This window comes from Gasterosteus aculeatus, chromosome 9 (assembly GCF_964276395.1).
Source record: "Gasterosteus aculeatus chromosome 9, fGasAcu3.hap1.1, whole genome shotgun sequence".
NCBI lineage: Eukaryota > Metazoa > Chordata > Actinopteri > Perciformes > Gasterosteidae > Gasterosteus > Gasterosteus aculeatus.
Window position 1 is genome coordinate 1739730 of NC_135696.1, and position 24147 is coordinate 1763876.

General features: G+C 48.1%; 1 protein-coding gene across 1 annotated transcript in view; it reads left to right on the forward strand.

The window, feature by feature from the left end:
- The window catches only part of zcchc7 (zinc finger, CCHC domain containing 7), a 36861-nt gene that overhangs the window by 2275 nt on the left and 10439 nt on the right, over positions 1–24147 (forward strand). Inside the window, exons 2-7 of the mRNA XM_040187293.2 lie at positions 697–1266; positions 1869–2070; positions 18882–18931; positions 19071–19202; positions 19304–19474; positions 21886–21921. Of these exons, the coding sequence (XP_040043227.2) occupies positions 754–1266; positions 1869–2070; positions 18882–18931; positions 19071–19202; positions 19304–19474; positions 21886–21921 (1104 nt within the window). The 5' untranslated portion in view covers positions 697–753. The remainder of the gene's footprint in view (positions 1–696; positions 1267–1868; positions 2071–18881; positions 18932–19070; positions 19203–19303; positions 19475–21885; positions 21922–24147) is intronic.

The following is a 24147-nucleotide window of genomic DNA, read 5'->3' on the forward strand; positions in this document are numbered from 1 at the left end:
AAGTCTGAGTCCTCCCTGTGATTGACGCACGCCTGCGTTCTCTTATCCCTCCGTGCTGGAGATAATAATTCCTATCATTTAGTTTGCTTGGGATGGATAGTTTAGCCAGGAAAAGATTAACAAGCAATTTCGGCTAATAATGTACCAGTTGGTTATCCTATATTGGTATTTGGGGAATTGATAGTTGTCAAACGCAAGAGGGAAGTGAATATAACTTCGCTCTACACAGATTTTAATCCAAAAGTAAACATTAGTATTTGTGTAATAAAAATAATTATTACCCTCAAAGCCTTGAATGTTTTTACCTTTGGGTAATGGTTGGCTTGACATTAATATTGAGTTTGAATGACTAAAAGTAAACTCGTGTAACACTCAAAAGCCTTTTATTTTTGACAACATTTTTCGGGTAAATGCAGGCGTCTCGTCTCGATGGGCCACCCTCGATGGAACACGCCGCTCCATACGTAAACGTTGGGCGTATTATATAAAAGGCCTTTTTTGACCTTCAGTCACATGAAGTCTCCTGGTAATACTCGCCCTGTGCAGAAACTGGCGTGGACAATATTATTACACATGGCTTATATGCCGTTTTATTTTACCCTGGTGTGCATTTGTGATGTCTTGCGTGGCCTAAAATGACTCCTTTTGGGTTTCATTTGTTTTACCCTGCAGTCTGCTTCCTCTCCATCTCCTCAGGTGTGAGCGTTGACACGGTGTGCACATGTGTGTGTGGCCAGAGGGCGCTCGGGGGTGATGTACGGTCCGTACCAGTATCGGAGGGCGTTGGAGGACGAACTCTATCGGGACGCTGGATGGGATGAATCTGGTGAATCTGATGGGTCGGAGGCCAACAGCGAGCTGGAGTTCCACCTCTACAGCCAGCTCCACTACTCCTCCAACGCCGGGGCGCTGGAGGAGCAGGGGGAGGACAGGGTGGAGACGGAGGGCCAGGACAGCCAGCAGCATGAGGCGCCCCAGGAGACGGTAGAACTGGATTGTAGGCCCCCGTCACCCGATTTGAATAATTTACTAGAATGCCTGCGGAAAAAGAAGAAGAAGCAAGACAAACTCCGTAGACAGAAGACGGGGAACGCGAACGGTCCAAAGTCGTTTTCATCATTTATCGAAGAGGTCATCGTGATTGACTCCGGCCCCGACGTCATCTCCATCTCAGAGAATGACAACAACGCTGACGACGATGAAGGGGTCTGCGCCTTGAAGGGCCGAAGCTTACGCCAGCTGCAGACTTCCACCCCGGCCCAACAGGTAGAGAGTGAAGAGTGATGTGTAAGTGTGTGTGTGTGTGTGTGGAAAAAGACATACAGCAACACAACTGTTGCTATCGGCCTATTGCACAAAGCAAGAAACATCTGCACCAATCCCAATTTGACCTAGAAACCCAGGGCACTGCCAATCAGCCCATTGTTCAGAGCGGAGCCTCTCCTAACGCGAGTTGTCTTAGCCGTTACGTTGTGCGGTCAACATTTGCTTCATCGGGTTAAACTAAAGCAAAGCACTTGTCTGTTGCCCTCTGATATTTGTGGCTGATCTACCTCTGAAATCCCTGAAATAAATCCCCCCGATTTAATGGCTGTGGATCTTGCTGTTGATCATGATTGCGCCGGGAAATTTCTTTCCTCAGTAGTGAGCAAATGAGCTCACGTTAGCTCCACGGGTCGGCTTAAAAAGCCGCTCCCAGCTTATCTCATACTGCTCCACCACTATATATGGTCCTGATTCTGTATGTGTTTCAATTCGATAGGTTTTGATTCTGAAGTGTGCTTACTTGTCACAAGGTGTTGCCTGATGAGGTAGTGAGTGGACATGTTGCACGTGAAGGCTTCACATTAACGACCATCATCATCCAGGGCCGCCAGAAAAGGAGTCTCAGTTTGCCGGTGACGGTGGACTCCAGCACCTCCGCCTCCAGCTCCGACTCTTCGCAGTCGGACTCTTCGTACTCGTCCGATTCAGATGACCTGGAGAACTGGATGATCCTGGGTCGAGGGCGGCAGGACGGCGACCAGAGCATCTCGCTCAACCTGGAGGGAGGGTCCGACGGCACCCAAGGTGCGTCCTTACTCCCACTTCTTCTTTTTTTTTTTGGTTTGGTCCAGCTCAGTCGGAACACACTGCCTACCTGCAGCACATTGATAAGGAGCGGCGGGCCGCGCCCCCTGAGCGCTCTGCGCATTGGCACCGGTGTCGGCCAATCTGTAAGCGCTCAGCGTTCCTGGCGGCGGCCCGGTGGCTCCCCTTCGCGATGCATCTGAATGTGCTCCGCGTGTTGTTGTGTGCGAATACGTGTGCTGCTGAAAACATTCCACTTGGTTCTAATCAGCATGCGTGTGTACATGCACGGGAACATACCAGCAGTCATAACGCCGGAGCGCCAAACAAACAAACGCAGAGACAACAAGCGGAGGTTGGGCCAGATGGGAGTAATCAAAAAATGAATAAAAATATTCCCTACAAATCTCTCCAGATCTACACATTATCTTAACCTGCAGCCTCAGCAACCTCTCCAGACCCCCCCTCCCTTCTCCTTCCTACCTAACTCTCTCCCATCTCATTCTTTTATCCCATTTTCCCACTATTGTGCTCTCTTTCTCTCCCCCTGCACCCCCCCCCTCTCTTTCTGTGTCTCTCTCACCGTTATTTCCTCATTTGAATTTCTCTGGGCTGATGTTTCTGCAAGAGTGCCCACCGCCGCCTCTACACACAACTGGGCTGAAGGGGGGAGGGGGGGGGGGGGGGGCTGGTGGGAAGGCTTGAGGTTTTTGGCTTGGTTTTTGGGAGGAGTGGAGGGTTTTAGGTCTCTCTGTCTCTCTCTCCCTCGTCTGGCTTCTCCCTGTGATCTTTGGAGCTTGACCTCATGTCGGCACATGGGGGGTCATGGGTGTGGCATGGAAGAGGTCTTAAAGTGGGTGGAATGGGGGAGTGTTCGCCCCCCCCCCCACCCCCCCATCTCTCTCCAGAGGGGGAAAAAAAGGAATTGAAGCCAAAGAAATTTGAGGGACGAGCCTCAATAGTCTTGAGCTGCGAGATAATTTGATTCTACTCAGTAATTCTTAGCAGGGGTTGAATGTTTTTGGAAAAGCGGGCAAATATGATTTTAGATTGTTGGTTTAAATTTCATGAAAAGACCAAAGAAACAAACATAAATGGGTCCCGATTTAGCTCTTTCCTCTGTAGAGCTCGGCCGCTGTCCGTGAAGTTTTAAAAACGCATCAATGAGCCACAGTCTTAATGTGACCTCTTAATTACAACCCACATCAACACTAGTTTGTTTACAGCCGTAAACGTTTGTCAGTGCATGGGATGTGTATTAATCCAGTGAAAAAAGAGTCAGACAAATCAAAACGCGAGCAAACACATTGTTGATGTTGGTCTTTTTATTTGAAAAAAATATAATCTAGAATATGCCAGCTATGCATTTTTCCAATGATCAAGTTGTTGATCAGAGTCCCTCCCCTTTCAGTCTCCCTCCATGGGACCATACCTCCATCCCGGCGACAGACGAATCATTGATTTGAATTGCACATGTGATGAAAATAGTTGTGTTTGTTCAGAAATGTCCAATTTGACATAAAACAGTTTGTTGTCGTATCAGGCTGAAGATGCGAGCTGTCCGGGTCTGGCGGGAAGGGAGATGAGCTTCGCTGATCGACTTTAAAAGCATCTTTTTAAATATGGACAAAAATCTCGTGTGTAATTCAACGTAATCAAAAATAGTATTTGTCCCTTAGCTGTGGCCTTTTTTTGTTAAAACACGCTCAGGTCCCACAGTGGTCAACAGAAACTATGCGCGTGCATACTAAATGTTTTTAAGTTTAACATTGGACTGTTTTCAAGTTTTGCAACTTTTAAATTAAAGTATGGATTGTGGTGAGACAACAGTAGACCACTAACAAATATTTTTTGTTTGTCAATTAGTTAATTCTTGGCGACAGTAAATAGGCAACTTTTTTTTGAAAGTCAAAAAAGGATTTTGATTTACATTTCAAGAAGAAATGAGTATTTCCTGCTTCCTTTTATATTATCGTAAACAGAATGTCTTTGGACTTTTCACTGCAAACAAAATAAGATCCTCTTCAGCTCTGCAAAAATGAAGATGCTAATATAATGGTAAGATAATATTTACAATTTTATAGATGCAGAGAAAATAATCAATTTAATCTGTGAAAATAACAGTTTGCAGCGTTGTGGCATTTCAAAATGACAGTACAAAAAAAAACCCAAGGTGTATTGAGTTAATGCATACTGAATGTAAAAATAGTGAACCAAGAACATGAGTTTAAATCCGATATTGTATTCAATGAGCAGGCCATGTTATGTTGTAATGACATTTTGGTTATTCCTCCTGTTCAGTCTGCTGCTGCAGGATTCACACTCATTGTCTTCTTGTGGGAATTTGTTTCACATGCCCTTTTCTATTTTACGCGGAGAAAAGGCCAATCTTCTGTTGAATTCTTACGACGGCACTAACCGCTGGATCCGTAACCGCGGGCTGAGGGATAAATAAAAATATTGATTTCTGTTTTGATACGCCGCGTCGCGCGTTGACTCCTGTAGCCCGGGAGCCCAGCTCTTCCTTGCTGTTGTTGTTCCCCCCCCACACACATTTGTGCGGGTGTGTGAGTAACAGGTTCTCACAGCAGTGACTAATAGTATTTGTACGCCTAAAGCCCGTCTCAGCATCACCATCAAATCGCATTCACTACACTTAGCCTCCTCCCTCTCGCCCGGCAGAAATTGGATCCTTTCTTTCTCTCTGCCTCGTTCCCGCCCGCTTGGTGTCACTTGTACAAACACTCCATCACACGTGCTATTTTTAAAAAATATCAAAACCACACGGCCTGTCGCTGGCCGTAGGGGGGCAGCTGGGTGGATCTGTAGGGACGCTGGAGGAGGAGGGGGGGGTAGCGAGGGGCTGACCGGCCGGCCAGACGGAACCAGAGGGGGGGGGGGGGCATTCACGGTGAATGAATGCGGCGTGTAGGCGGGGTGGTTAAACTTCACTCAGTGGTCACACCTTTTTTCTTCCTCTCTGTTGCCCCCCCGCCCCCCCCCAGTTCTCTCCTTTTTTTTGTCCCCTCAGTCTTGGTCAGTGCACATCAAACTTTGTTTGAGGCTTAGAGAGTCGGCTCCCGGCTCGCTGTTGGGGTGGCTGATCCCATCAGACAGACCGAGTGTGCGTGTGTGTGTGTGTGTGTGTGTGCGTGTGCGTGTGTGTGCATCACTGAAAGTCTTGGTGAATTAGGGAGCAGTTTGTACCCAATGGTTAACTCTATCTCCCAGAGGAGGAAGGTAAGCGCTCCCTCTCCTCCCCTCCTGGAGGATAGTTTTCTCTCTTGTGTGGTTCTGTAGTTTTGTCGTGCGGTCTAGAAGAAGAAGAAAAAGGCTTTTATCGTCTGAATGTGTTTTCACTCTGGACCTGATGTGTTAGTGAATGAGTGACGCTGCTTTGGGCCTGAATATTTCTGAGCCCGTCACATCTTTCTTTTATCAATAGTTGTGGGAAAATGCACTCTTTCTGATTAATTGGACATTGCAAGCGAAGATGGACAGAGAGAGAGGGAGACTTGAAGCCGTGGTGGACGTGGCGCCGGCTCCACCATGTGACCTCCCGTATCACCCTAGCCCTCCAGCGTAGTGTACGCGTGACATCTGGATTTAGTTGGCTTCTCTGTGTGTTTTGCGGCTGTGGGCATCAGGATTGTAAAATGAGATTACAATGGCATGTTGGGTACCACACTAGATGTGTGTGTGTTTGTGTGTGTGGGGGCGGGCGCTGCAGAAGGGAGGCATGGATAGGATCAGCTCTTATCTTAGCTGCCCAGTGCCACGCGAGGTGTAACGCCACACCCACACTACCACACAGTGTGTTTGAACAGGCGCACACACACACACACACACACACACACCACAAAACTGCTGTGCCATAGTTTGACTTGTATTATCCAGTTTTTACAGAGGAAATGCAAATCTAATGAGACTTCTGTGCGGTCCTGATATTAACGCGTTGCAAAGTAAATCGTGGAGATGCACTTTGTAAAAGCTGTCATCTGAAGACAAAAGTGATGGAAGACTCATCTGACTCAAACTGGACAGTCAGAGGTCATGTCCATCCTCGTGTCCTGCTGTAAGGGATGTTTCTCCCACGTCAACTGAAAACACGCTTGGCCTCTACTGCCTTATGCTCTATTTTACACGCCGAACGCGTGTTTGTTTTGTGGTGCTTTGTGGTGTTTTTCCCCCACAATGACGCGCGTAGGGCTGCCTAAAGAATAAGTTGCAGATGCACCGACGGATCAGTCCTGTCATTAGTTTGATCCCGCTGTAACCCTGGAGGGTGAGGGGTTAGGGCTTCCCCACTAAAATGCATTGTTTCCACAAGAGGCCAACGGCAGCAAGGAGGCAGCAGACATTTGGAAAGCAACGCAAAGCAGCACTCGAGCATCCAAAGCAAACCCGCTGGAACGGACAAGCAGAGACAGAGAGATGAGAGCGGCTAAGCTCAAGTGGAGGAGACGGGCCTTGAAAGGCATCGGCCACGGTGTCGTTACAAAAACCTGCAAATCCAGCAAAAACCGCTGCTTCACATCGCACGGCCACATTTAGCGTGTTTTGAAGCTGTGGGTCGATGTCGTTTGAGCTGAGAGGAGTCCGTGTACGTTGGATCGTTGCTTTTGGGTCTATCTCCGTGCTTCTGAGATCAAATGCAAAATTGAGCTATGAAACATTTTTCATAATGTAGCTGTGCAACTTTAACCTTTTTTTTTTTTTTAACCTCTACTTTTTCTTATATGAAAGAATTAGAATCAAATTATTAACCCTGTCTTTAGTTACTGACGTATTCTAGTTTCAGCTGTGGATGTTTATTATGTAGAGTTTAATTATACCACATGTATCTGCATCTGGGTGACACCAGCCATCCTGTCTGAAAGTGGTCTTTGTCAAAATAATCTATGAAAATTTCTTTATTTTTTTTGTGGAAACTTTTAAAGGAAAAAACACCCACATACATCTGTGGCCGCGACTGCAGGTGCTCATTTGTTTTAATGTGGCTGTTAGTTCTTCACAGGGCAGCATTTAAATATCAAGTAGAAAACACTTTCGGCTAAACTTGCACTCAGCCCGCCCCCACACACACACACACACACACACACACGCACACGCGCACGCACGCACACGGACCGGGCGGCTGTCAAACAAATTTCATACTTGAGAAAACATGTTTTTATTATTAATGTTATTAATTTTCTGCGTTTTGAAAATGTGAGAAAATGAGACAATTTTGAATGAAAGGGGAGTTGTGTCTCTGTTGGAGTTTGATGGTGTGTGTGCATACAACACAAAGGTGTGTGTGTGTGTGTGTGTGTGTGTGTGTGTGTGTGTGTGTGTGTGTGTGTGTGTGTGTGTGTGAGTGTGAGAGCCTCACCACGCCTGAGATGAGCCCAATAACCGTGGCCTGGACCACTGGAACCAGGTTTCACCGTCTTTAGATCTGGATGGAGAAGAAACGTGACACAAAATAAAATACTTCTCAACAGACTTTTTTTTGTTTTGATTTAAAAAAATAAAATAAAAATAAAAACTAACCCGTAATTCATTGCACAATATTTCGTATCAAACCTCATGTGGTTTATTTGGTCCATTTTTATCTGAAAAAGAATATAACATCCTCCTTTTAGTATAGGATAGGTAACAGTAGGCAGAAAGTGGTAATGAACTGGAGACCAGAAGGTGTGTGTGTGTGTGTGTGTGTGTGTGTGTGTGTGTGTGTGTGTGTGTGTGTGTGCGTGGTAGCTGAGGGAGTCCCTGTCTTCTTTAACCTTTATTTAACCAGTAGATCCCATTGAGAGCGAGGATGTCTTTTCTTTGCGGCAGACATTGTTCCCCTCAGCTACAGGATAAGAGATGGAGACAAACACACACTCTCTCTTGCATATGATTAAAAAACAACTTCCCGTCCTCGACACCTTCAAGTCAGGGTCTGTTCTGGCGGGCAGCGAGGCCCCGGGGAGGCGTTTTGGATGTCGTGGAGTCGGCATCCATCCAGTCGGTCCCCCATTTTCACCGCCGGCTTCGCCCTTTTTTTTTTAAAGAAGACCCGAGGACGACAGGGAGGAGGGAAAAAAAGTCAATTACAGTTGCCAATAATAATCATTATAATTAAGCAATCACTAAATAGGAAATCAAATTATCGTGTGGGTGGGGGGGGGGGGGCAGCGGGACGGAGGGAGTTCCCGTGGGACTGTATTAATTTCTGTTCTTTTATTTGGCTGGAGAACTTTCCCCTTATTGTCTCCGCGTCCCTCTTTTTCCTGAGCGGGGAGACGTCGCCAAGAGGCCTTTATTAACTGGTAGCCTAGGGTGGTGTTTTTTTTAAGGGAAGGGGGGAGGGCAAGGCTTTTGGAGTGATATGTATTAATATTAATATGCTTTTTGGGGTGGGGGGGGGGGGGGGTGAGGAACAAGAGGAGGAGGAAAAATGGGAGGGAGGGGGGCTCACGCGCTGCATCCAAGCTGTTTTTGAGAACCACAAGTTCAGTTCAACAGTCAACAGGATCAGAGGGAGAGAACACACTCGGCCCGCTATGCAAAGGCAACTAAGAATAGCTGGCAATGTTTTTCACAAGGTCCCTGAGGATGGCTGTGGGGGGGGGGGGGGGGGGGGCTACACTGCCAACAAACAAACACACACTGTGCCTGTTTAGCAGTTTCCTCTCCAGAGGGCCGTGTGTGTGTGTGTGTGTGTGTGTGTGTGTGTGTGTGTGTGTGTGTGTACGTGGCCATTCCTAAGGCTTCTCCACGCGTCTCTTAATTAAGGCACTCGTCAGACAGACCAGCTGGGCCGGGTCGGGCCTCACCGGCACTTGCCATGTTTCAGTCATCTTGCCCCCCCCCCCTCTCTCATCCCTCTTCTCACTGATTTCTTTCTTTGTTTTTCTCTTGATTTTTCCCACCGACGCCGGTACTTGTCCCATTAGGATGGCCTGTTCCCGGGCCCCTTGCAGGCGCTTGAACCTGCTAAAGCCTCGAGCCGTCGTCGTCGTCGCAGGCAAACGCCAACTGTTTCTTCTCTGATGGCGGGAGGAACCGAAAATAACAGGCCCATGTCTTGAAAAAGAGAAGTTGATTATAGATAACCCAGGTCAGTTGCTCGATGAGTCCGTCCCATCGGGGTAATTATCATTTTCAACCCATTCTTTGGTGACAAAAAGGCGAACCGTAGCGGCGAGTAGTGTCTGCCACAAACGGACATTTCTGGAAAAGAGCAAGCGGCAAAGATTTACTGTTAGCGATACACAACTGTTAGCTACAGCAGCGAGCTAGCCATCTACCTTCACCGTCATATCGGCTTCGGCCTTCGGCCCCCCCCCCCCCCGATCTCGTCCGGCCCAACCACTCCATCCATCTCTTCACTCCTCCACTCTGCCATCTTCCCCTGCAAGAACCGAGCTGCGGTCCCGTGGCGGCTGCCATGCTTCCCTTCGCCGGGTTCTGTTGCGGGGGTGAGCTGCGCGGTACACACCCAGTCAGTGCGGCCCAGCGCTGCTCCGACTGGTTTTCCCTGAGCGTCTCGCCAAGCGCTCCGTGGCGTCACGTCTTCCCCGCGCGCCTCAGCACACCTAACCCACCGCTTTCCTCCGGCGGGTATTGCGGATAAACGGACGGTTGGGATCCTGGCGCTGAGCGGCTGGAGTTCGCTCGGCCGGCGCGTGGAGCGAAAATTAATTATAGAGGATAAAATCAGAGCGAAGAAGAGATGGTTACCAGGTCGTTTGGGGAGCTCAGATATTTTTGACGCAGGCTTCCAGACAACAAGCGAGAGTTCATCACGGCGTTAATGTGAGCCTCGCTCTGTTCGTCCCGGGGGGGGTGAGTGCAAACTTTGAAAGGTTGTTGGTTTGGGCTCCTCGAAATAGAAAAGCTTTTAGGTTCTATACTGATTAAGCTTCCTTTAATCGGACCAGGCTCTCCTGCGGCTCCCGGTCTCCTCTTATTAACTCTTATTTCCGTATTTGTTTTTCAAACATCTTTCTCATTACTTTGAACATGATTAAAAAAAAAAAAAAAACGATTTTACTAGAATTGCAGTGCCAGGAGCAAATTTGTAATTTAATTTAGTTGCAACTCGTTGACATAATCCCAGCGTTTGATCAAAGACGGTTTTCGAGTATTGATTTAAAACATTGTCTCAGCAACAGCAAGTCATTAACGATATTCTCAAAGCTAGATTCTAGAAGCGGTTCCCCACCTTCTCCGCCGTTTTAAACTCTCGCGTGGGTTTTCTTTTTATCTAGTAGAAGGATGCCATCCATCTTTGTGCAGCTATCGAGTCATTTGTTCGACAATATGGTTGAAGAATCAGAGAAACGTTGACAAAAAGGTGTCCTTTGTAAAGGCAGTTTGGCTCGGTAAAAACGACACGTCTGTTTCGGCACTAAATAGTTTCAATGCACACAAATTATTGCGTCTTTTCTCCTCCCGCGAAGTGCAGACTGGTCGACGGTAATCGGGGTCGAGTGTCTCTGGCCCGGTTCCCCTCCTTCTGCACCGTGGGTCCTTTTTGCAGCCTGACGCGGGGGGCCGGAAGAGAGAAAAGCAGGCAGACAGGCAGACGTGGCGGGGAGAGAAAATGGAGGATGTTTGTCGACGAGCATGACCGGCTCCCTCAACTAAACCTCTGGCCCTTTTATTCAGCATTCTCACTATTCAAGAAAAAGAAAGAGAAATCGGCCTCCCCTCTTTTCTTCCTGGTCACACCGGAGGAATGAGGTGTGTTTGCTAAAGGGGCGATGGAACCGCTGCCTGGTTCTCATGTGTCTACAGGCTTACTCACAAACCGAAGCGCACTCCCAGCGCATCGCTCCATTCCCTCCCTTTCAGCGGCCTTTGTGAGCGCGCCGCGCTGCCGGGCTCCAGCGGCATTAGCGGGGAGGCATTAGGCATAAACTCTAAGGTATATTAAAGCAACGGCCCTGTTGTTCATATAAACACGGCAATTCAATTTAGCCTGCCCCGCGGGGAATGGGATTTCAGCAGGGCGGGAGGGAGGGAGGGAGGGAGGGAGGGTGAGGTAAGTGGAGAAGAGGAGGGATGAAGCAAGCTGGAATATAGACGAGCGCGCTGAGGAAAAAGGCTCAAATGCAAGAGATCGGATAGTTGCGGGACATCGTTATTGTTGCTGCATTAACTGCAGTGACGTGCAGTTAACTGCAGCAGGTTTGTTCACGTGCACGTGTGCGTTGATGGAAACGCACACACACACACTGGCAGTGTGTGTTGCAGGCTTGGACAGGGCGTTCTGTGGGAAACGCTACACTTCTATTATTCAATCCAAATTCAAATGGGCTTGTCAGGAGAGCTCCCATTTTTTATTACCTGTCAGAATAAAATAACGGGGGGGGCAGGTGGACGGAGCGGGGGGGGGGGGGGGGGGGGAGGCAAATCAAACGACAGTAAATAAGACCCCCCTTCTTTGCCCATTCTGCCACTCCTTCCTGCACTGTATTTATGACACACACACACACACACACACACAATTCTGACAGTGTTGTTCAGCTCTATCTGTGGTTTTCCTCAACCAGGTTTCATCTGTCAATCAGACGGGGGCCTAATTATTTAGTTCATCACTGAATACAAGCGGGGCAAGAGCCGGGTTAGATATTAAAGGAAAGCCGGGCTGACGCTTATTTAAATGGTTTATGATGAACCCTTGACAGCTATCGGCAAGGAATCGCGGGGAAATTGAGGGGAAATAAATCCAGGGATCTGGAGGGGGTTTTCTTAAGGATGAGCACACACACACACACACACACACACACACACACACACACACACACAGATATCAGCATCCGCCCGTCTTGCCCCTCTCAGCCAGGCATAACCTCTGCCATCTGTCCACCCCCCCTCGCACCCTCTCATCTCATTCGCCTCCTTTCTTTCCCCCTTTGCTCTTCCTCTTCTTCCTCAGCCCCCCCCCCCTCCTCTTCCTGTTCATTTGGGGTCTTATTTCCCCACCTTCACTCTGTGATGGCATTCAGAGAGATGTGGAGACACTTTCTTGTTACTACCGTGATGGAATCCAGCATTCTGATTGGTTGTGTGAGTCACTGGGTGGACTTTATTGAGCGATAATGCGTTATCCATATTAGTGCGCATTCAGAATAAGTCAAACTTTGCGTGACTGTTAAAAAGAAAACCGTAAATGCTGCAAATGACCAGAAATGCGAGCTTTCACAACCGGACCAAAACGTGTAGCGGGGGGCCGGCAGCCCTCCAATAATAATAATAATAAAGTACAGCCTCTTGTACCTTATTGCTTAATCAACCCCGTTACAAGTATTCTATTCTATTGGATATACGTTATGGGAATATCAATCAATAATTGAAAATAAAAATGAATAACAGAAATACACATTGTTTCCTCCCCCTCCCAAATCTCCCACTAACCTCCCACTTTGCCGGAGGAAAGATGGCAGCGGGATGTATTCATTGATACGAGCTGCGTTTGAGCGAAGCCATAGAAGAGCCGCTCCTCTAATCCTCCCTCCTTCTTTGTCTGCGTCCCACAGAGGGCCGCTCTAATTAAAGACTAATAATTGTATTGTTTTAGAAAGCCTACGGAGGCCGAGATTCGCCCGTTTAATCATTCACTCGCTCCAACGTAGCTCGCCCATCGAGGGCTGTCTCTTTGGATGAAGTCTGTAGCCCCACTGCGACCCGCTGCATGCATGTGTGTGTCTGCGCGGTGCGACATACAGGAGGAGGAGGAAGGAAAACGCCAAATCTAAATTAAAACTTTAAAGCACCATTATTTAATTACCCCAAAGGCTGTGGATTTGCCGGATTGAAGTGTGTGTGTGTGTAAGAGAGAGAGTTGTTTGCTCATGCAATTGTGTGTTACTGTCCAGGATTATTACGTTTTTTCAATTTGCCCTTTCTTCGTAGTTTGTGAGTGTGTGCATGTGAGGGTGCATGTGAGGGTGCATGGGCATTCATGTGTTCATGTATGTGTGTGTGGCCAGTGTAACCCCGTATTGGTTGCCCCCTACCGTAGCCCCCCTTCACCTCTACCACACACACACACACACACACACACACACAGGCACACGCATGCTGCAGCGCCGGCAGATAAAAAGGCATTATGGTAAATTCCACTTAATGACAAATTTTTAATTTGATGAACAGGGCCTGGTGAATGGGGCTTAATTACCGGGGCCAAAGATCCCTCTGAAAAATAACCCCCTCGACATGCCCAACCTGCCCGATAATGGAGCGCTCCACAGAATGCCTCAGATTAAACCCACGCCGTTTATCTTCTCCCCAACCCCCCCCCCCCCCCCCCTTTTCTGTCATTGTATAATAACAAAAATAACAATCATGAAAATTCTATCTGCCTCCCAGCCCCCCCCCTCCTCCCCCTCCTCCCCCGCCCGCTGCCTGGCTCTCTCCCGCAGGAGGAAATTCATCAAAATGAAATTGAGGTTGCAACTCACTGGTTTTATTAAAATATATTTGCCCCTCACAGACTTGGTGCTGAAGACAAGGGGGCTCCCTGAATAATTTGGTCAGTTTTATCGCTGTTCGTTTATATGAGCGTGACATTTAGAAGAAAACTCAAACACTTGTTGACTTGTGCGCTGCCGCGCCAGACTCGCCCTCCCTACCAATGGACATATGGCGTACATGTGTTGATACAAGCGGTTCCACGGCTACTGTGTGTCTAAATACTCCCCCGCAGGCAGAAGGGATCAACTCTACGTTGGGTCTGTTTCAAGGTTGCACCTGCAGAATCTAAGAAGATACGTTAAACTCCCAAAAAAATAAAAACCAGCAACTTTGGAATCTTAAAGCCAAAGACGTCTTTCTCAGAAAGCAAACGTATTGAATAAAAAAGTAATGTAATTGAAAGTGAGACAGTTTTGTCCTCAAACCGCCCAAGCATGTTTAAGCGTAATCAGATTAGATTACAGTCCAATTTCTATTCAGCCTCTTCTTGAAACATGGATTGATGAACGATTGGTGAGACCAGCAGAACGCCGTGTTTCAATGGGGAACCAGTCTGATTATCAGCAGATCGGCTCAGATAAATGTTGTGTTCATAATAGAAAAGCTAACGGATATTAAAACGGCACAATGGCTACCTGTGCAACGCTAGCATGCACCGGCTTGGTTTTAGATAACTTGAATATGGATCTGCCGTACACGCACGCACACACACACACATAGAATCAGTCACTCTTTTTTTTTGGGCCTCCTCTGGTCCCTGTTGTTGTGTTCCCTGATTGGACCATGTGGTTGCCATGCGGTTGCCAGGCCGCGCCCCTGCTGTGTGGTAATTGGTGTCTGCGGTATCGCCGCGTGGCGACGGCGCTGTGACTGACAGGTTTGGCCACCTGCCCTGCCCCTCGCTGCCAACGTAGTGTGGACGGGGGCGGGGGGGGAGGAGGTGGCACAAGCTGGGGGGCGGGGGACACTCGGCGTGCCGGGGATGGATAATCAAAGACGGGCTGCGATGAAGGAAGTGGTGAAGTGGCAACATGGGACCACGATGGCCTCTGCTTCCGTTGAATGCAACTTAAATTCATAACAATGTAATGTTATCTGTCTCAGGATTATTCTTAATTCATTAAGAATTTTCTCTCTGAGAATTTTACCGGCTGAGTTCCACTACCAACACGGGTCCTTGTTGCTTCACGTCAGTGACCTTTACGTGTTTCATTTTTTGTTTGTTGTGCTGGTCCCCATGTGCCAATCAGGAAAAGTTATAGTAATATTCTGCCATTATTTCATCATAAAAATTGAGGAAGGATAACAGATTTTTTTTTCTTCATTAAGAGAAAATAAGACGTTCAACTTACCGTTTCCCAAATATGTCAATTTGTATTTCTTCAATTGCATAAAATAGTAATACAAAGATTAAATCTATTGCATTTTATGTGTGCAATCCTCAAGATGTTCGTCCTGGTTCATTTTTCAATTTGTGTTTTAACTGTCTGGAGTCATGGGCTGTGTCTGAAATTCCATATTAGTATTTTATTTTTTAGACTTGTTTAGTGAAAAAGATGGCTTTTTTTCCCTTTTTTTTCAGGGAATTTTTTCATTTGACAATACTTCAAATATTGCAATAGTCTGATAAGTCAACCGTAGTCTTAATTACCATTATTTTGCCTCCTTAAACAATAAAAAATACATATTTAAGACAAAATCATCGAGTGGCCTGTGCTGCACTCTCACTTTTCTCCACCGTCCTGCAACTCTCTCCAAAAAACAAGTAAATGTCTCAAAGTTTGTGTACGTCTAAATGTCTAAAAGAAAAGACAATTAAAATGACATGAAAACCAATAATTGTAGGAGAATAAGTATTTTTAAACCTCAACCAGTTCAAACGAAGCCTTTATGAGTAGAATTAGCTTTTTTTTAATCATTGGAGGGGCGCTGCCGGCCCCCCGTCTGCCTAACAGAGAGATCACCAAAGACCAACGTGTAGCTTTAATCTATAATCGGCCTGTACAGCAATTGATCCATTCCCAGCATGCCAAATATCTGCACCCAGCGTCTTCTTCTTGTCCCGCATATCATTTAATCGCCACGCCCTGACTGGGCCCCGGCCCCCGCTGCCCTCCACCGCGCGCCCCCCCCCCCCCCGAACACCCTCCTCTACCTGCTGCCCGCTGGCCGTCCGGGGGGCTTGATATCCAGCCGGCTCCCCTTTTAGACGTGTCGCAATGCGCTCCGTGGCCCATACCCATGCATTGTCCCCCCTCCCTCCCTCCCTCCCTCCCACTGTTCTTGTTCCTCTCGCTTGTCTCCCTGCTCCCTTTGCCGTTGTGTTTTACATCCCCCGGCCAGACTTCTGTCACACAAAAGGGCTTCGACGCGTCCGCGCGCGTCTGACTTAGCGAAACCTCTTGGTGTGTTTAACCTCGCAGAGGGCAGCGCTGTAAGGCATGGGTGATGTCACAAAGGAGGCGCTTTGCACGCACGCACACACACACACACACACACACACACACACACAGCCTGCACACTCCAGCCCACCCTCACCATTGTCATGTATAGTGTTGCTAATCCGGCCCTGTCGCTTCAGTATCAAACATAAACTCCATATGGGGGGGCAAGGCCTCTCTTTCACTCCTGTGTGTGTGTGTGTGTGTGCGTGTGCGTGTGCTGGGTTGGCGTGTTAATGGACCTGGTCAACAGCGTGCTACAATGGGCGGCCTGACTTGGGATGCCTGTTTAAGTGTCGGGGAAGAGGGAAGGGGCGAGGCAGGCCGGTCCGAGGCTTTGATGTATGCCCAGACAGAGGGGAGAACAGCTTGTAGATGACCCACACACACACACACACACACATATACACACACACACACACATCGTAGGAAACAGTTGAGGATGGGTGTCAGGACTTCCCCGTTTCATTTCTGGGTTATCAGACTGCCTGGACCTCGTCCCGGGAAAAGTATGCAGCTCGCAGTCCCCTCATACTTCCTTTGTTTGTGTGTGTGTGTGTGTGTGTGTGTGTCACTGCTGGAGAGCCGTGTTCATGGTTCATTAGCCACACGTACACTTTTGTTCTCACTGGTGGAAAGGACAGATTTAAATTGTTCATGCGCGCGCACACACACACATACACACACACACACACACTCACAGACACACCGAGTTTTGTTCTGATCTGCTGGCTCTGATGAACTGGCACACAGCCTCCTCCCCTCTCCTCCTCATCTTCTAGTAATCAGGGTACCTATGAGACAGACAGGTAGCATCTGTCGCCCCTGTGTCCCCCCCAATCCTTCTCTCCCTTCGTCGCGCCGTCTCCCCCTCTTCCACAGCGTTGTCCCCTCTGCAAAGGGGTGATGTGAGGATGTCTGACTCCTCCAGGAGAATGAAAACCAGAGGAAACTGAATGGAAGGGAACTTCTTTTCTCCACAATTTTGTCTCATGCAATCGTTCCATTGGATGCCCGCGGAGGTGTTTGAACAGTCTGACATCCTTGTTTTCTCCCCCCCCCCTCCCCCCACTCCACCGGATTTCTCTTAGCCAACGATCGAGGCTTGCACATCAGATCGGTTGATGGTGAACAGTCGTAGCCGACATGGCGGAGACCTCAGCTGCTGCCATCTGCTTATTGGGCTCCAGACTCCGTCAGATCAGTTGAGGCCACAGTGAAAACAAGGAGCTCTGATGGTTTTGATTTTCAGCAGGGCCTCCATGCTGATTAGCATATTTCCACCCAGTGTACAGACAACACTCCCCCCCTCCCCCCCCACCCCACACCCGTGTGTTTGATTCCTCGGCCGTGACAAAGAGCTTCAACCTTTATCCGTGTGTGTTGGTGAGATGGGGGGCCCTTAGATTAAGGGAAAGCTTCCTGCTCTTTATTTGGCGAGTCCCCCCGGGAGACGCTTCGGGAATGACTTTCGTTGAGTCACTAACGCCTCCTCACACACACACACACACACACACACACACACACACACACACACACACACACACACGCTCAGATGCACTTCTGCCCTCACACAGACACCTTTCACCCTCTGTCTTTTCTTCAAGCTGCCCATTGACTGGTTGTTGTATAATAGTGACTACTTTTACACACACAGAGGCCCCCCAGTCTGTTCACAGTAGTTGAGCCCTGCAGAGATGTCAACCCTCTGTACCAAACCAACATACAGCAGCAGTGCCCCAAAGGACCCGTGTGACAGTAGATGGACAACACGTCTCCTGTGCTCTTTTCTGTGTGTTTGTTGGGGTTAGCTAGTCTGCCATCTAACAGATATCACTTGTTTCCTCCCAAAGCTCCAACCACGTTAAAACCATCGTAATTGGAGTTGCCTAAATGTTTGCCTGCGTGCGCGTGTTCTTTTTTCTTTTTTCCTTTGCAGGTGAAGGTCGTTGCCGAAAGAAGCCCCGTCCAAACAGCAGCCATTTTAATTTGTTTGAAGGGGGAAGAGAGGCGATAACCTCCCTCTATGGGAGGAGAAGGGGGGGGGGGCGGGCGGGGGACAAGGGGAGAGCGAGAAAGCACGGGAAGGACGACTGGGTAGAATTACGATGAGGCGGCAAATGGAGTCAGAAAAAATACGGAAAGAGGGCGGTGGAAAGGAGACAGTAACGTGTGTGTGTGTGTGTGTGTGTGTGTGTGCGGCTGGCTCAAGGCGCTATGTTTGTCCAAAGGCTAAAGACCGCCACCCGGCTCGCCACGGGGCCGCTACGATCAACACGTAATTTATGCAGCGTACACGTGCCCGTGTGGTTTTCCTGCTAGTGTTTGTGTTGCAATTTCTGGATGTCAGTTACAGTTCTGTGGGCCTGAGGAAAGTGTAGCGGCGTCCCTCAGGGCGCTGTTAGTGCCACTCTCGTACAGATGTGCTGGGCTGCCACTGTGTCAGTTTCCCTGCGTGTGTGTGTGTGTGTGTGTGTGTGTGTGTGTGTGTGTGTGTGTGTATCATTAGGGTTTGGCATTGTCTTGAATTAATCAGCCATGGTTCTTTTTTTAATCCTGGTTTAAATTCTTGACACAATGTTTGAGCAAGAAAGGAACGGTTCAAGGCCAAAAACAAGGGTTTTATTTTCTGTCTATTTAGGCTGCATTAAAAAATACATTTGAGCATCCAGTGAATTGTGGATGAGTACAATCTCCCTTTAAATTGCCCAGGTTTTGAGTTATTGCGGGGTTCCTTTTCAACAGAGATGCGTTTAGCCAAACAAAACCACAGAAAGAAATGTAGTAATTTTTGCTTCAAAGGCAGCAATTTAAAAAAAAACACCAGGTGAATTAATAGACTTTAAATTGACATGATATCCATAACTTTGTCAATTCAACTTCTTTATTTTAAAAAACCCGTTTCTGTCCTGCCAGATGCTGAAGGAAATGAAAGTGACTGGTTGGTTTCTGCCAAGGACCAAGAGGTTGGTGGACGTTAATCACTTTGATCTGATATCTGAACCTTCAACTATTTTTTCTTATGGTCTGAAAGCTGTTTTTTTTTTATATAAAAAAATAAAAAACGATGGCGTAAAAATGATGCATCAACTGTGTGTGTTTCAGGCTCAGATCTACAACAAAGGCGGCAGGGTGACGACGCTGCGGGTGGCAAAGCGATACTACACAGACAAGAACGTCCAGTGTAGAAACTGCAGCAAGAACGGACATCTCTCCACCAACTGCCCCGAGCCCAAAGTCAGTTCCACTCGGTGCACAGCAGCATGTACAGCTTATACACGCTCACGAGTACCAGTATGTAAAACTGCTGTGTGTGTGTGTGTTTGTTTGCGGTGCAGAAGTTGGCGCCCTGCTTCCTTTGTGGCAACCCAGGCCACGGGTCCAATGGATGTCCCAACAAGCACTGCAACAACTGCGGCCTGCCGGGACACCTCTACAATTCGTGCAGTGAACGAGCGCACTGGCACAAGCGGTGCGAGCGGTGCGGCATGAAGGGGCACCTCTTCGACGTGAGTACGCTGTCCCGTTTATGTTAGGTTGGCATCGGAAGGTTCTGCACGAATGTAGGTGAACTTGCCTCAATCAAGGCAAACGCACAGCCTGGGAAATATTGGACATGTGATAATCTGCAGCGTCCACCCCTCTGGAAATACTTTTAGGAACATTTTTCAAGCCTTTAACTTGAATTCCCTCTAACGGCCACCAGGGGGCGATATCTCTGTGTACAAATAAAGTCTAGTTGCATTGACGTCGATGAGAAAGCGACTCTACTTCTCACTTAATTTATTCCCTCAGTAAACATTACAAACATTTGTTTATTGTCGCATTCAGCATGATGTTCATTTATTGAATTATGGTCCAATCCAAAAAACAACATGGTGACCAGTAGGGCTGGGCGGGATGGCCAAAAATCCACACCACGATTCTGACGGTATCCCGGTATGCCACCAGAGGCTCGACCGACTTTGCAATCAATCGTTTTCTGATCTAGCCAGCAAGCTCATTAAGTCGAGGTAAGCCAGCAGCAATGTCTGATTCATGACAGATGTATTGTGTCACAAGCTCACAGCTTCTGTTGGCCTGAAGCTAACGTTGTTTTATAGGCACCAATTGTCTCCATACGTAAATATGCACTGGATGCAGCATTTATATTTCTCGGCCCCTCCTGACATCGTGCCACTGACACCACTTTGATAATCACACAGTCTATTGGACGCAAAGGAAGCCCGATCATAATAAGGCAAATAAAAAGTGTGTGTGTGTGTGTGTTTTGTGCTTCGGCTTGAATTACGAACAGTTTTCTCTAAATGTAAACATGACAAAGCTGAACTCCCATTTCCTCCCCCATTTCTCTCTGACCAGGGGTCAGCACACGCCACTGTTCAAATTAATTGATACACTTCAGCAATTACAGCTTAGTTATGTCTCCGCCATGCTGCATATTCCAGTATTGGACGTGTGTGTGTGTGTGTGTGTGCGTGTGTGTGTGTGTGTGTGTTGGCAGTGAAGGGTGAATCTAATGACCATCAATGACAATTACCCCACCGCAACGTTCATTACCTTGCCCATTTACCCTAATGCCATAGAAAACCCTGTGTGCATGTAAGCGCTGGCCTGTGCCCCCCCGACCGACCCCCTTTTCTCTCTCTCTCTCTCTCTCGCTCTGCCAGTCACCCTTTTCTGTGCTGTGTGTGCTGGATGAGTAGCCAGGTGAACACCGGAGGGAGAGGAGAGACCAACACACACACACACACACACACACACACACACCCCTGTTCTCTCTCTCACTGCCTCTCATTCTTTCCTCCCTCTCTTCCTTCGCGAGTTAATCTCGCTCTTCCCCTCCTGCTCTTTTGCATATAGTTTTCAGCAGCAGACAGACGCACCGAGTCCCGTGTCATTGCAATTACCCGTTTCTTGGACCGCAGAACTTTCTTTTTCTCTCACAAATGATAGTGCGTGTGTGAGTGAGCGCGTTTGAGAAAGAAAAGCGAGTCAGGTCTCCGTCCCCTGGGCCTTTCTGTGTCTCTCATTAAAGACAGACGGTTGACGGAGCGCGAGTGTGTCGCTCGCCTCGCCTGTCGCCCCCGACAACAACACGCTACCCCGGCGGTCTGGAGGGAGGGAGCGAGCGGGATGGGAGCTGGCGTGGGTGTGGTGTTGGTAATGGGGGGGGGGGGGTCGGGCTCGGGTTGTTAGAATAAAAAACAAAAATCTAGATGAGAGGTTGCGGAGAATTCACCTATCATATCCATATTTGCCCTTCTTTGTATTCACATTGAGATGAAGCTGGAAGAGCAGGAGCCCAACGTGCTTTACTGGGCTTTAAAAAAAACAGATTTCAACTGGCACTTTCAGGCCTTATGGCTCTCAAATATTCTCCTAGAATTAGAACATTGCACATTTGTTTATTGTAGGAAAAAGAGAAAACTAAACATCCATGAATTCGTTCTCTCTCTCTCTCCCTCCCTCTCTCTCAGTAGGTGTGTAAGTAGATAAATCTCGTTGCCCGCGGCGACTGCGGCATTTTCAATTTCCCAGTGGGAAGCTGCGGTGGTTGGGAAAGGATGTCGGAACGCTTAAGGAACAGCGTGGCGAAGCCCCGGAGATAATGCTTTATCCACAGCGGGACACAAACAACTGGCTGGCTTTAGACAGAGAGGGAAGCGCGCTAGAAATCTGTTTGATAACGAGTTAGTGGGAGGGGGGGGGGGGGTCAGCTTCTAGCCTGCTTTCAGGGAAAGGTTTCTTATTCGTCGTGTCTTTTTATATCCAATGTGCATCGGTGACCATTAAGAGTTACAGAAACACGCTGCCGGTTGCTAGCAGACGTTTTCATTCCCCTGCGTTTTGGAATCTGTTTTTGTTGTTTCCATTTGTTTGTGACATCCGCGTCAAGTGTTTGCTTCTTTCTCCTCAGGCCTGTCCAGAGATCTGGAGGCAGTATCACATCACGGTGAGTACCAGATGCAGGTTTCTGTAGGTCTGCACTAACATGAGCTCATTTCATGAATATGCAACCCTCCACAATTAAACTACCCAATGAGTACCTCATTATATATGCATGGCAACCAATGCACATGCAATTAGGATACTATAAAGTTGTAGTTTGGACTCAACCTGTGTCCAATTTATCCAAATCCCAGTGGATGTAATACTTCTGCCCCGAGTCCCAATTAAAAGCAGAGGAATGTAAAAGAACAGGGTGGTGGTGGAGGAGAGGGGGGGAGGGACTAAGCCAGCAGGAAGCTCACCCTGCCCCACGTCCACATCCCTGAATCCTCTAATGCAGAACCTGCCACATCAGGAAAGAGATATTCTAAATCTCACAGAATGGGCTCCATCTCAAAAGGGGGCCCAATGACATTACATCTGAAGTGAGCTCTTCCAGCACGTGGTCCCATTTGCGGAGAGGAAAAGTAAAAACGGAAATGAAAGCCTTGGTCGACGAGGCCAACGCAAACTGTGCTGAACCTCACGTCACTCTGCCTCCATCCCCGCTGTATCGCTCAACGTCGCCACTGAGTGAACTGTCAAAGAATCTCATAAGATTAAGCAAGTGAGGGTAGCCTTCACCTTTTTTCTTTAAGCTGTGTGTGTGTGCGTTTGTGCGTGTGTGTAGAAGAGTAGAAAACTGTGACAGTCACGCGTGTCATATGTCAGCGGGTTTGCTTTTTGCTCCTGCGTGTGCGTTTATCCAAATTCTCAACAGATAACTAGCTTCCTTGGCTCCATATGTAAGCTTTGCTGTGTGTGTGTGTGTGTGTGTGTGTGTGTGTGAGGGGGTGATATAGACCTCAGCCTAAGAGAAAAGAGCAGCTTGTTTGTCAATTAAAAGACGTGATAAAGCATGAAATGGGCTGCCAACGCCACTCGGGACGAGGGAGGGAGGGAGTGAGAGAGAGGGGAGAAGAAGAAGTGTGTGTTTGCATATATCTTGGCGAGCACTTTGTGTGTGTGTGTGTGTGTGTGTGTGTGTGTGTGTTGGGGGAGGTCTGTCACTCTCCTCTGTGGAGATTAATTAGCAGGGGCTGTCTAATGAAAAGGCGGCATCGTTAGCGCTGGGGTAGCACGGCGGGAGGGGAAGGAGAGAGAGAGAGAGAGGGGGAGGAAGATGGAACAGAATCGAGAAGTTCCTTGGGAGACGCTGGCAGAGAGGACGGGAGTTAAGTTGAACACGGGGGAGGTGGGGAGGTGCTATGCGTTTTGTTGTTGAGGCTTTTAGACGGGAGGAGAGTGAAGCAGCGCGGGGGAAGAATCCTCCGTTGGCCTCGCGAGATCATCCAACCACTTTCAATTCCACAACCATTTTTTGTTTGTGTGTGTTTGCGTGTGACGGCGTGCTTTAACGGGTGGAGGATTGTGACCCAGGTCTAATTGAAGTATTTAAGCCATTTAAGCACTGGGAACAGAAGGTCGTTACAGATCCGAACCGGCGTGGGGGGCTTTAGGGGCTCGCACCGACACAAACAAACACACACAGCGCTCCTTCTGTTTAAGACAGCCTCATTTTATTCATGATGCTGCTTATGACCCTGAACTCCCCAATGTGAGACCGTGTGTGTGTGTGTGTGTGTGTGTGTGTGTGTGTGTGTGTTTGCTTTGGGAGATGTGACTCTGTCACCTTCCGCTGGGCTCAGCCAGGTGTGAAAAGGCATTCTGTCAGACCTCCCTGCTACTGGGTCCATTTATCCTTCCTGCGCGTGTGTGTGTGTGCGTGTGTGTGTGTGTGTGTGCGTCCGTTTATCTACCCTGAGTGTGTGTGTTGTCTGCCTGCACCTGGCCCTCAACTAACAAACTCCTCCAAACCACACAGTATGGACCACAAAGCCCGGGGGTATTTACTGAGAAAGTAAGATACTGACACACGTGGACACACACAAATACCCACACACACTTCTTAGATATTTATATATATATCTAAATATAATAAAAATATATGTTTGTGTGTATGTAGATGCGATGAGTGGTGGCGAGAGGTGAAAGGGGGGAAAAGCCTGTTCGTCTCAGTGTTGTTTGTTTTCTACAGTTAATATTTAAGAGGTTTCGTTCCTCCGTCTCTGTTTCCCTCATTGCTGTGGCCACAGCTTCACAGCGGGTCGCTCCCTCCATCTCTGCGTCGTTCTTATCGTTCTCGCTAAGTCTAATAATATTAATGCTCATTGCTATGGTTTTAATGCAC